Below are 13,149 nucleotides of genomic sequence, written 5' to 3' on the forward strand. Positions count from 1 at the left end.
GTGTGGCCTCTCAAATATCTATCTACAAATGTGAGAAAGATGAATGAATTCCATCGGGAAGGTTACTACATGACTCAGAGTCATGGCAGATGTTTGATCAGTGAACTTAGTACAACTTTCCGAAACTTGGAGGCAAAGTAACAATAATAGGTTGAGGAGATGGGGGCCTGTGACAGTCCACACTGTATTTCTGGGTGGACATCTGGACTCAACAATGACTCATAGTGGAGCCTGGAGAACAGGACGATACAGGAAGCCTGAGCATGTAATTACATGATTAATTACGTATATGGTCATAAATTGTTTACTAGTGTTTGGGTTAGAAAATCCCATAATTGGACGTAATGCTCTAACTTCTAAGCATGTTTTTGATTCAGTGCAGTGGACGATAAAATGGTGATGACAAAGTTGAATGCCTAAAATTTAATATTTAGAATCCTGTCTTGCTCTGCCATGGTCTGGGCCTTCTCCATCTCCATCTTCTCAATCAACTGTTTCACCCATACCTGATACTTCTTTTCTTTCTCTTCCATCATCTGCTGATTTCTCTTTTGCATTTCATCGAACAATTTTATCAGAGCTTCAGAGGAAGAAAAATAAGCAGAGAAACATGAGGATTAAATTGTGATATTTATTCCTTATTTTTCTTTCAACCTATCTTTTTTGTTTTATTCTTATTTCATAGAGAAAACTTCTGATAATTTTTGTACTGAGTAAGCAAAGAGGACTGTAAATAACAGTTAAAGAATCCCTTGGAACTATAAACTCTCCTTGTTATTCTTTGATTTCAGGTGCACTGATATGGCTCACATTAACAATTCTAGGGCTTCTCATTACCCAGAGTAATTTGTTGTTTTATATTTTTGGAAAAGCTTTAGTGCTGTAAAATAGTCATGCAGCCCTGACAGGTTTGGCTCAGTGAATAGAGCGTTGGCCTGCGGCAGGAGGCAGCTGATCGATGTTTCTCTCTCATCGATGTTTCTAACTTTCTATCCCTCTCCCTTCCTCACTGTAAAAAATCAATAAAATATATATTTTTTTTAAAAATAGTCATGCAATACACTGTCAGATAAGTTTTTATTGACTTACTACAGGCCCAGTGCACAAAATCTGTGAACCCTTGAGGGATGCCCGACTGTCGAGTTAGGCCCGATCTCACATGGGATCGGGCCTAACCTGGCAGTCGGACATCTCTCTCACAATCTGAGACCGCTGGTTCCTAACCACTAGCCTAACTGCCTCCCTAATTGCCCCTAACCACTCGCCTGCCTGCCTGATCACTCCTAACTGCTCGCCTGCCTGCATGATAGCCCCTAACTGCTTGCCTGCCTGTCTGATTGCCCCTAACCACCCCTGCCTCCCCCCAGGCAACCGCGGTGGCTGCCTCTGCCTTGGCCCCACTGCTGCGGCTTTGCCTGAAAGGTTGTCCAGAAGGACATCCAGAATGACATCCGGGAGGTCATTCGGCTATCCGGTCTAATTAGCATATTATGCTTTTATTATTATGGATGATACATGTATACACCTGTTAAACCACCACCACAATTAAGTTACAAGCATGCCCATCACTCAGAAACAGCCACATCTTCACATGCCCTTAGGAAAATCCTCCCTCCTGAACATAAACCCTCATCCCCATCACTAGGCAAAACCACTGCCCAGCTTCCTGTCACTGTAGAATAGCTTGCATTTTCTGTCATTTTACATAAAAGGATCATACAGTATGTAGACATTTTTTTGCCCTCTTTCACTTAACATATCTATTTTCAGATCCATAACATTCTTGTATGTATTGATAGTTTATTTCTTTTTATTGTTCAGTAGTATTCTCTTGTATGGATATGTTAAAATTCATTCATCATTCACCTGTGGACAGACATGGTTTTCAGTTAATGGCTATTATCAATAAAGCTATCGTATGCACAAACTTCCATTTTTCTTGGGGATAGATATAGAAGCAAAATGATTACTCTGCGTGGTTAGTATTTGTTTAACTTTTTAAGAAACTGACAAACTTTTTCAGTGATTTACCATTTTACATTCCCACCAGCAGTACATAAGAGTTCCAGTTGCTCTACATCCCCACCAACACTTGAGATGTTTCTTCTTTGTAATTTTAGCCATTCTAGTAGGAGCATAGCGATATCTTATTGTGGCTTGAATTTCCACTTTTCTAATAAGTAGTGATGTTGTTAATAATATTGTATACTGTGCTTATTGTCATCCAAATATATATTTTTTGATGAAGTGTCTGTTTAAATTATATCATTTTTTCCTTTTAATTGGAATGTTTGCTTTTCCAGTTAGTAAGATGTTTGTTGAGTATTAAGAGTTCTTTAAATATTCTGGATACAAGTCCTAAATCCAATTTGTGATTTGCAAATAGTTACTTCCAATCTGTGACTTGTCTTTTCATTCTACTAAAAGAATGAAAAGTGTGCTTTTTCAAAGAGAGGAGTTCTTAATTTTGAAATACAATTTATTATTTTGATATCTGGAATGCTTTTAGCTGTTCTCACCTTCCATCTCTTTTTTCGTCTCTGACTCTTTCTCTTTGTATATCTTCTGTATCTCTTGTTCCTATTGATGCAGAGGAATTTACAATTAAGAAAAAAAGACCATGGGTTTAAGCAAAAGCCAGCAATACATGCATTAATTCAATTTAATCTTATGACCCGTATAAAAATCATTATAGAATTAAAATAGCTCTTTGATGCTTTTTGTCCAGTATTTCTAAACCTCTAGATCTGGTAGCAGGAGTATCCTTGGTTTATACCTTCCTAAGTTCCCTTAGCAGGATCTCACTGGTGATGGGAGGACTTGGGGCTGGTTCAGGTCTGACACCAATGTCAGGAATGGGTTTCAGTCCTAGGGATGTTCTTTGGGAAAGATGAAGTTTTAGTTCTAACTATCTTACTCTGGATGTGTAGAATGAAGCAGGCAGATGTGGAAACCAATGTTGCACATTTTAGAGCTTTCATTATCCCATATTTCATATCTGATGCTTTGAGACCAGATGGCTCTATGTCAGGTGTCTTTGATGGGTGTACCAAACATCCTGAGAACTGAAGTCCTATTCACTTAGGGACACAATAGGACCCTATAATCACCACAAATACCAGTTTCATGAGTCTGGGTTATGTTATTTGAACCCCCCTAATTCTAATACCACAGAAGGTGCTGAGTTCTAAAGACATAGGGCTTTAGAAAGACATCTCACTGAATCATATGCCTTTGGATTTCATTCAGTGTTTATAACTTTAGTTTTTGGTTTTCCCTTCATGAGGAACTAGCTGACTGTCCTTTTGGCTTTGCCCACACCCCACCTAGACTTACCTTCTCCATGTGCTTCAATATTCTTTGTAGCTCACTCTGTTGGATTTCTCTTTCTCTCCCCATCTTTTCCTTCATCTGGGCCATAGTTTCCTGGAAGCTTCTCTCTTGAGCCTCCATTTGTTGCTTCATTTCATTCAGTGTCTGTCTTCGCAGCTTGTCTTGTCTTTCCGATGCCTCTCTCTTGGCTCGCTCATCTGTTCCACAGTGGTTTTACAGAGTTAAGAAAATAAAAATTATACCTAGCTATACCCTTCAAAGATAAGAGGAGCTCCTAAAATTATTTTTAAATGGCAGTGAGTAATCTCTCAATATTCTTACCAGCAATAGGAGCAAAACACATTTCAGAATGTGATGGAAAGGCATTGATTGCCTGAGAAAGCAATGAAAACTCACCTGGTTATTTTTGGATTTAGTTGTTCTAATCCTTTTGTGAAAACACATTGTTTCAAGAAGGATTTTTTCTCACACATTCAGGGGCACTGCAGGAACCTACCATACCCTCTATGATCACAGCCCTGCCCTGTACCTGCTTGAGCCTTCTCCCCAGCAGTGAGGGCCTTGTCAGCCTGCAGGATGCATTCCTTTGTTGCAGCCTGTGACTGATTGAAGTTCAGGAGGGCCTCCATTGCCTGAGGAAATAAGGAGCTAAGACTCTTCTTGCTGGGGAAGTCAGTGTTCAATAAAACTACAAATTTGACTCTGTAAATGCTTCATCCTTCATAGCATCCAACAGTGGTTCCCTTCCTTCTGGGGCCACAATTAAAGATCCAACAGCTTTAGTTGGGGGGAAAAAACCCTATTTTGCAACCCTAGCTTCTTCTTAATGATGCCACTTATGGTAGTTCTACAAACACTCCTCCTCAATTGTATGCAATATCTATACATATTTTTTTTCCTTCTCACTGATGCTCATCTACCCTTTCTTTACTTAGATACTACTTACCAAAACTTCAACTTATAGCTTCTACCTCCTCTTCCAAGAAGCTGTGTTTAACTTCCTCCTGAGATCTGACTGGATGCCAGGTACACAGACCTGCCCTACCAGCTCTACCACTCACTGGAGGTATGTTCTTAGGTAACTTATGAGCTTCTCAGTTCATCTCATTTCTCAACTGTATTATAGGGATGATATTACTATCTAAACTCATATTATTCTAAAGATTAAAGTGATAGTCAATTTAAAATATCAACAGAAAAGTGTACTTGGTGTAGAAAGTGTGTGCTCAATATATATCAGACATTATCATGATCATCATCATCATTATCATCGTCACTATTGGTGTATACTTATATGATAAACATTATCCTACCAATCTAAATGACTATATTTTCTTTTTTTAGGTGAGATCATAAGCTTCTTCAGAACATTGTTTCTTTAATTGTGCATTCCTTCTATACAGTGCTAAGCTATTACATTGTTTCTAAATGAAAGACACGTTCTATTTCATCTACATTCCTGAAAATAAATCTTATGTTTGGGAAAAAATATTCTTGTTTATTTAAGAGTATTTAACTAATTGTGGATGTAAAAGATAAAAATGTACAGATATCACCATGCTTTTCTATCTCTTCACATGTAGTCCTATCATCTTAGATTTTTCAAAAGTACCTACAAAACCTCTGTACCCCCTCATTTTATTCCTCACCTTCACTCCTTTCCTGGGTATTAATTCATAGGACCGTTCAACCTTGATCATTTCCTCTGAGTAGAGAGTGTATCCTCCAGGTACAGAGAAAGTTCCTTTCGAAATGCCTTCCATCAGTGGCTTTGAAAGCTGTGTAAGCTGAGCCTGGCAATATTTGAGAGATTCCTCTTCATTCTTCAGCAAGAAATTTTCCTTCTTTTTCTCTATGATGCCCTGCCACAGAAATGTGGAGAAACCCAAAGGAAAGAGGCTGTTATAAAAGAACAAAAGGTCCAACTATAATCCTCTTGGAAGAAGTAGTTTAATGCCATCAAGGTGGACTGGAGCATGGAACCACATAGACCATGCTCAGAAAATTCACTGTAGTCCCAGTTTAGACCAATTCCTTGTGTGAACTGTGGAAACTTCCTCAATTCTCTTGGGTTCTGGCTCAACATTTGTGAAAATATGGAACTGGTAGACATGAAATCTAGGGTTTATTTATTTTTTAAATTGAGGTATATTTGAGATATATTATATTGGCTTCTGGTGTACAATGTAATGGTTCAATATTTGTATACCCTGGGGCCTTGACATACGAGTTTAATTCATTCCATGATGGAGCTCGTAACTCAAATTACTCATATGTCAAATCACTGTGACATTCACTGCGCCAACTAGCGGTGGGGAATCTGAAGCTGGCTTGTAACCCGAATTTTAGCTTGCAACTCAAAGCAAAAAATCGGCCGAGAGACGGCTCATATCTCGAAAAAACTCGTTAGTCGGGACACTCATAAGTCAAGGCCCCACTGTACATTTCAAAATGATCACTGTATTGTCTAATTATTGTCTGCCACCTTACATAGGCATAAACATTGTTTTTTCTTTGATGAGAACTTTTAAATTCAATTCTCTAGCAAAAATCAAATATGCAATCCAGTATCATCAAGGTTCCTTTATCGGTCATTAGAATAACAGTGGTCCATCTATCAATAATGAGCAATGGAAAGTTCAATATAACTGAAAGTAGACTTTCCTCTGCAAACTTGGATAGTTATGGATAAAAATATATACACAGTAAATCAACTGTCCACAAATAAGGTAAGTGTTCACTGAACAGAGTTTTGAACTCCTCATGAATTAATTTAATGAGGGCTTGATTGTGCCAATATATTGGGAAAGAATTTTTTTGCTAAACCAGAAAAATTATAATCATATTAATTTTCTTCTGTATGAAGTGAGAGTTTTGTAACTTGTACAATGGTCAATGACAGACTCAAAGACAAGGTGGAGGTGTTTATATTGGGCAGACTTATGTTGTCCTCAAGAGTTCTTTCTCCTGGTGTCAATACATGATAGTCTGTAGGCCGATGAATAAGTTAAATATTGATCATCTGATAAGATTTTTATATGGCACTGGCCCACTTTAAGAAACGAAGATTACTCAAGTGGGCATACCTAAACACGGGAGTATTTTTCTCTAGTTGGTAGCAGAGAAGTAGTGAAAAACATTAGAAAAAAAACACAGGTACAATGCACCATTGCTGCCTTGAAGATGGGGAGGAGTTCCCATGACATTATATTAGTTTTAGGTGTACAACATCTGAATCTTGTTTTCAGCTCTTGGTAAACACAGCAGAGCACCATACATCTTGTGCTAGGAACTCACCTGAAGAATAGTGAACTAAAAAATTATGTGTTTTTGCAAACTGCTAATAAGCACATGTTAATTTGCTTTGCCATAATGGAAATAAAGAGCCAATCCTTCAGGAAAAGGATGAATTGTTGACTATAGATCCCAGACACTCACGTGAATGCAAACTTCTTTTACAATGGGAAACTCATGAACTATGGGTCAAAAAGGGGATGTTTAAGCGTTAATCTAGAAGAACAGGAATGAGGAAGGATATATGCTAAGACATATTACCATAAGTTTCTGTTGGAACTCCCCCTTGTCATCCTTGAAGGAGCGCTCCATGAAGATTGCAATGGCTTCCTTCTCACAGGCTGTGTGCAGGTCCAGCAGCTCCTGCAGCGTGTCTGTGGGGAAGTTCACTCTCTGGGCCATCTGGTCACTGTAGTAGTCGGCTGCCTTCTGCACGGCCACTGAGTTCTCATGCTCAGCCAGAGTTATCGCTGCATTTTCCAAACAAGGCACTGCTCCACTATTGATGGCATCCACATAGGCCTTTGCCAGAGTCCCCATCCCTGAATGACACAAGATATTCAGAAAATGGACAGGAAGTTCTTACTGCACCACAATCTTTAGATCATCATTCTAAAAAGAACAAAAATTATATTGAATTTAGATTTTTGTTTTCTCTTCCTTTACTCCCCACCTTCCTCATTGCTTTCATTGTTGTCTCCTTCTCCGTTATATGTTATATACTATAAACCTACTTCCTTGTAATAACATCATCATATCTCCTATACACTCTCTCTTTTATGGTTCTCAAATTCAGCTTATGATAATATAAAGTTAATAATTTCAACCAATATATTCAAAGGTTTCCTGGGACTTTTTCCCAATTGAAATACATTTTAAAAGAGTTTATTTACAGGTATATAAAGTAAATAATTTGTGGGTAAAATTTTCCAATGAAAATTTGGACCCAGATAAAAAACCAAAAATTTCAGGATAGTGACTGAAATATTAAATCAAGCCTTGGCCCACCTCATTCCAAGGCACTGTATGTCTGCTGAGGTGGTATAGTTCCATGAATCTGGCCCTGTACATAAGGCTATATGTTACGTTTTCTTCTCAAACTCTAATGAACTTCCAGTGGCTTTTGTTCTGCTATATATTTTTTCTAATTGGTCTTATCATCATCATGCAGATTCCTATCAACAGCAGCTTGTGCTTATGTCATTAGTGTATTAGTTTCATGAGATACAGTGGGCTTCAATAAGCCCTCATATAGGAAAACTTTAATGAAGAAACATAGATGTCTATGTGTGGCATGAATCTCTGCTTATCCACATCACATGGAGAAGGAAACAGAACTACTGACAAACCCTGAGTACAATCACACAGAATGAACGACTGTGAGAATGGAGACTCACGATTTCCAGTGACAATGATTCCCTCTCTGAGGGTCTTGGTTTTTGCATCTCTGAAGATATAGTTACAGAAATGTTTGGATTGCTCCCGGAAACTGCACTCTAGTTGGTTTTCTGACACTTCCTCCATCTGTTGTAACAAGTTTATGTTATTTGTAGGGCGTTCAAAAACAAAGCACTTTCGCTTGGGAAAGAACTTCCTGATATACTTTCTAGGCAAGTTGGATCGCGGGATTTTGGAAGTATTGCCTGTACAGAAAACAAAACAAAACAAAACAAAAACAACAAACAATAAAACCAGCAATGATCAGTGAGATAATCTTCAGGAAAGGACATACATTTCTAGGGTTCTTTGCATCATTGTAACTGTGGTGCTTGCATATCTGCTTCTATTTAATCATGAATATCAGCATAATGCTAATCTCCAGAAAACAGATTTGTTTTTTATTTTTTGTGCAAAGACCAGAATAAAAGAAACAAATACTTCTGAGGAAGAAGAGGAGGCATGGAGACATTCATCCCATCTGAAGAAACTTATGATTGTTTTCCTTAGCCTTTCCATGGTGTCCAATAGCTTGACTATTATTTAGATATTTGCGAATGATAGATTAATCCTAAACATTTTCATAAATACTTTTAATATTATAGTCCTTATGTCAGAAATATAATGGGGGTTCTAAAGTAAAAGTCAAATATTTCCTGGCAGATACATAGCAATTTATGATATTGTTCGAGCAGACATTACTCAGAACAGTAAAGAACAACTTCTAAAAATCAGAGTAACAAATACAGACCATATAAACATGCAAGGTTAACCTAATGCCACTTAAAGACCTCACCTGTTTTGTATATCAGATTATATTGGTGGTGACAATGTCACACTAAGTAATTCTGGGCATATATCAGCTGTTCCATAAATGATTCTTGAATAAATAAATAAATTATTAAATAAGCAAAAAATGAACATGCTTCCAGGTACCACCCATTTTTCTCTCTGCTAAATCTATTCTGTGTAATTACTTTATTCTATTAACATGATAACAGGCTGCAGAATGAAGAGAGTGATGTTCTAAGAGAGAGATAATGAATGATTTGACAGTCTTACTGGAAGAATATGTTCATTTTGGGGGCTATTAAGATAGACAACATGAAGTATGTTTAAAAAAATAAGTCATTTGATATATTTATGATCCTGTGTTAACCATCTTCCACAGAGTTGGGCATTTTTCTCCAAATAGAAGCAGAAGAGCTCTAAACTTAATCAGAATACAAATATTTCTTCCCCAGAACATCTTAGCACTGGTTGTTATCCTCAAATTTTTTTCATGGTGTCAATTTTCCTAAACTCTTTGGTACAATGTTGGCTATTCCATTTCCTATGCCAGCTTAAATTCTGGTCACTTGAGTTTTTTCAGTATTTATAACAATTGAAACCATACCCACCTATCATACTCATATCACCATTGGCACAGGCTTCAAAACAATAAAAAATAAAAATTGAGTTTAAGTGACAAATGACAGGGCTCAGTTGATTACATCCAGCATTGGGTTTCATTTCTGGCAGAATTGATCACCTTAGATGGATTTACTAGTACATGTTGCCATGTGTGTTTAAACCCCAGCAAATCATCACTGGAGGTCAGAGATTGCCATATAGAACTTTATATTATGGTCCAGTGGTCAAAAATATAATGTGAGTTCTAAAGTAAGAGTCAAATGTTTCATCCTCCACCACCCAGACCGTCCTCTGATACCTGTAACCAACTTCAAGGCATTCTCCAGGTACTCATCTTCAGTGATGGTGCGTTCATCAAACATCAGCTTCAGCGTGAAATCCCGTACAACCCAAACAAAGTCTGGAAAGAAACTTATAAACTCAGCTGAGTCACCTACTTCACCAGAGCTGGGAAAGGATTTTGCCCGGATTAGCTTTGTTAGTTTAGTCACATAGCTGGGATCTTAGCTAAGGAATGAGAGGTGCTCCACACCAAAATTTCCAGATCTCACAGGGAAATAATTTTTATGAACATTTCCATTCACCCTGTGTCCCTTTCTCCTCAACCATGATTACTGACATGAAGAAACAACAACAAAAATACTCTCAGTTACATTTCCATAGCCTCCATGACACATGGAGGTTGGGTTTCTGGAAGGATACTGCAGCTGCTCCAGGGCTTGGTGGTTGATGGTGCCCATGCTGTTGTAGACAAACATGCTGCTCAGAAGCACGGCCAGGGCAAAGATCCATGAGTCATTTTGTGAGTCACCCTAGAAAGTGCACAGAAGGGAACTGAGGTGTCTTCAATTTATTCATCCATTCAGTTGTTCATGCACTATGTCAGCTCTACTATAACTGAACAGCAGGGCAAATAACATACATTGTGAAGACAGTGATAAATTCAAACCTCATTTTGGGTATTCACATTGTCATCACTCATGGCCCAAGTTCCTTAGCTATTAAAAGAAGTAAATGACACTGTAAATGTTTGCAAAATGTTTAAAATAGTCCCAAGAACATAGAAGTATGCAATAAGAAGTGGGTAGTGATTTATTTGCCACTTTCTCTTGACCACAGGCATATTTGGGACACAAATGCTAGTGAAGTAAATTCATCAACTTCTCATTGTGCATCTAAAAAAATGCCAGATAATGCATTGACTTTTGTGGATATAAAGTTTCATAGGGCAATCTCTGACCTCCAGAGATGACGTGCTGGAGGTGCAAATATACCTGGCAACATGTAAATGCATCCAAGGTGATCCGCTCTGCCAAGAGTGTAACCAATGATATGAAATAAAAGACATGAAACTAGACCACCAACTTACACCATACACAAAAATAAACTCAAAATGGATAAAGGACTTAAATATACGACAGGAAACCATAAAAATACTAGAAGAATCCAAAGGCAACAAAATCTCAGACATATGCCGAAGCAATTTCTTCACCGATACAGATCCGAGGGCATTGGAAACTAAAGAGAAAATAAACAAATGGGACTACATCAAAATAAAAAGTTTCTGCACAGCAAAAGAAACCATCAACAAAACAACAAGAAAGCCCACTACATGGGAGAACATATTTGCCAACATTATATCTGATAAGGGCCTAATCTCCAACATTTATAGGGAACTCATACAACTTAACAAAAGGAAGATAAACAATCCAATCAAAAAATGGGCAAAGGACCTAAATAGACACCTTTCAAAAGAGGACATTCAGAAAGCCAAGAGACATATGAAAACATGCTCAAAGTCACTAATCATCCGAGAGATGCAAATCAAAACAACAATGAGGTACCATCTCACACCTGTCAGAATGGCTATCATCAACAAATCAACAAACGACAAGTGCTGGAGAGGATGTGGAGAAAAAGGAACACTTGTGCACTGCTGGTGGGAATGCAGACTGGTGCAGCCACTATGGAAGACAGTATGGAGTTTCCTCAAAAAACTGGAAATGGAACTCCCATTTGACCCTGTGATCCCACTTCTAGGAATATATCCCAAGAAACCAAAAACACCAATCAGAAAGGATATATGCACCCCTATGTTCATAGCAGCACAATTCACCATAGCTAAGATTTGGAAACAGCCTAAGTGCCCATCAGTAGATGAATGGATTAGAAAACTGTGGTACATCTACACGATGGAATACTATGCTGCTGTAAAAAAGAAGGAACTCTTACCATTTGCAACAGCATGGATGGAACTGGAGAGCATTATGCTAAGTGAAATAAGCCAGTCAATGAAGGAAAAATACCACATGATCTCACTCATTCATGGATAATAGAGACCATTACAAACTTTTGAACAATAATAGATACAGAGGCAGAGCTGCCTCAAACTGATTGTCAAACTGCAGTGGGAAGGCCAGAGAGGGTTGGGGGGCAGAATATGTAATACTCTTTGTAATACTTTAAGCAATAAAAAAAAAGAAAAAAATCCTATATAATAAAAAAAAAGAAAGAAATAAAAGACAAAGGGGGAATGCAAAACCCTGAAAAATTACTCTATGATTTCAGGCCAAGAAGGGATTATGTCTGAGTGAGAAACTTTCCCATTAGGTTGAAAGTAGCTGGGCTTTGCTCTAAAGAATGGGAAGAATGTGGAATTCTGGAGAGAAGATGACCAGGCTGTTGGTAGGATCTACAGAAGCCAATCAGAATCGCCAGAGAGTGTGTTCATACAAAGGTACTACATGTTATTTTATTTGATTGAAGTGATGGTTATGTGCGTGGTAGGAATAGATGATGTGGCTGAACATAACATTCAGGATAAATCATAAGCAACTATGCAATAGAATTGGATACTGCTAAAAACCCTAGAGTTGTAAGGACAGCAAGTACTTCTGCTATCAGTTGACAGTTATGCTTTGGCTCCTATCCTATCTAATAATAGACAAACATGGTAATTAACTGTAACTTTGCTACCCTTCCCATTGGCTAATCAGGGCGATATGCAAATTAACTGCCAACTAAGATGGCAATTAACTGCCAACAAAGATGGCGGCTAATTTGCATACGTAGACAAAATGATAGGAGGCAAAAGGGGAAGGATGGAAGAAGCTGCCTGCCGGTGTCAGAACCCAGGTGGCAGCCAAGAGCCGGAGAACTGGGCCGCCTTTGCCGGCCCTGGACTAGTAATCAGAGAAGCCTGGGGATGTCCGCCTCTTCCCTGCCCCGCCGAGCTTCTCAGATCAGGGATCACCAGTGATTGGAGAACATCCAGAGGCGGGGCCAGAGGCCAGGCTGCATCCCTGCCTGGGGATGCGATCCGGTCCTGGGGAGACGGAGCCAGGCCCCAGAAGAAGACCCAGGGGCCTGGGCTGTGTCACCGCTGGTGCCACGCGATCCGGTGCCCGGGCAGTGGAGCAGCCTTGGCCCCAGAAGGAGACCCAGGGGCCAGGGAGGTGTCGCCACCAGGGCACACGATCTGGTCTTGGGGGCAATGCAGCCAGGCCCCAGAAGGAGACCTAGGGGCCGGGGCATGCGATCCGGTGCCCGGGCAGTGGCGCATCCCCAGCCCCAGAAGGAGACCCAGGGGCCTCCCAAGCAGAGAGTCTCCATGGTCAGACTGCGCGGTGTTGGGACAGGAATAAAGATGGAGGTGACTCAGATGTCTGGCCA

At 39.1% G+C, this 13,149-nt stretch overlaps 1 protein-coding gene across 1 annotated transcript in view; it reads right to left on the minus strand.

Annotated features, from left to right (window-relative positions):
- Positions 1 to 356: 356 nt before the first annotated feature.
- The window catches only part of LOC102247602 (guanylate-binding protein 6), a 36,230-nt gene continuing 23,437 nt past the window's right edge, over positions 357 to 13,149 (minus strand). The window contains 9 exon segments of the mRNA XM_005859416.2: positions 357 to 580; positions 2,520 to 2,580; positions 3,337 to 3,530; positions 3,863 to 3,965; positions 4,983 to 5,195; positions 6,889 to 7,169; positions 8,025 to 8,270; positions 9,776 to 9,972; positions 10,180 to 10,289. Coding sequence (XP_005859478.2) covers positions 357 to 580; positions 2,520 to 2,580; positions 3,337 to 3,530; positions 3,863 to 3,965; positions 4,983 to 5,195; positions 6,889 to 7,169; positions 8,025 to 8,270; positions 9,776 to 9,972; positions 10,180 to 10,289 — 1,629 coding nt within the window.

The sequence above is a fragment of the Myotis brandtii genome, unplaced genomic scaffold (assembly GCF_000412655.1).
Source record: "Myotis brandtii unplaced genomic scaffold, ASM41265v1 scaffold1257, whole genome shotgun sequence".
Taxonomy (NCBI): domain Eukaryota; kingdom Metazoa; phylum Chordata; class Mammalia; order Chiroptera; family Vespertilionidae; genus Myotis; species Myotis brandtii.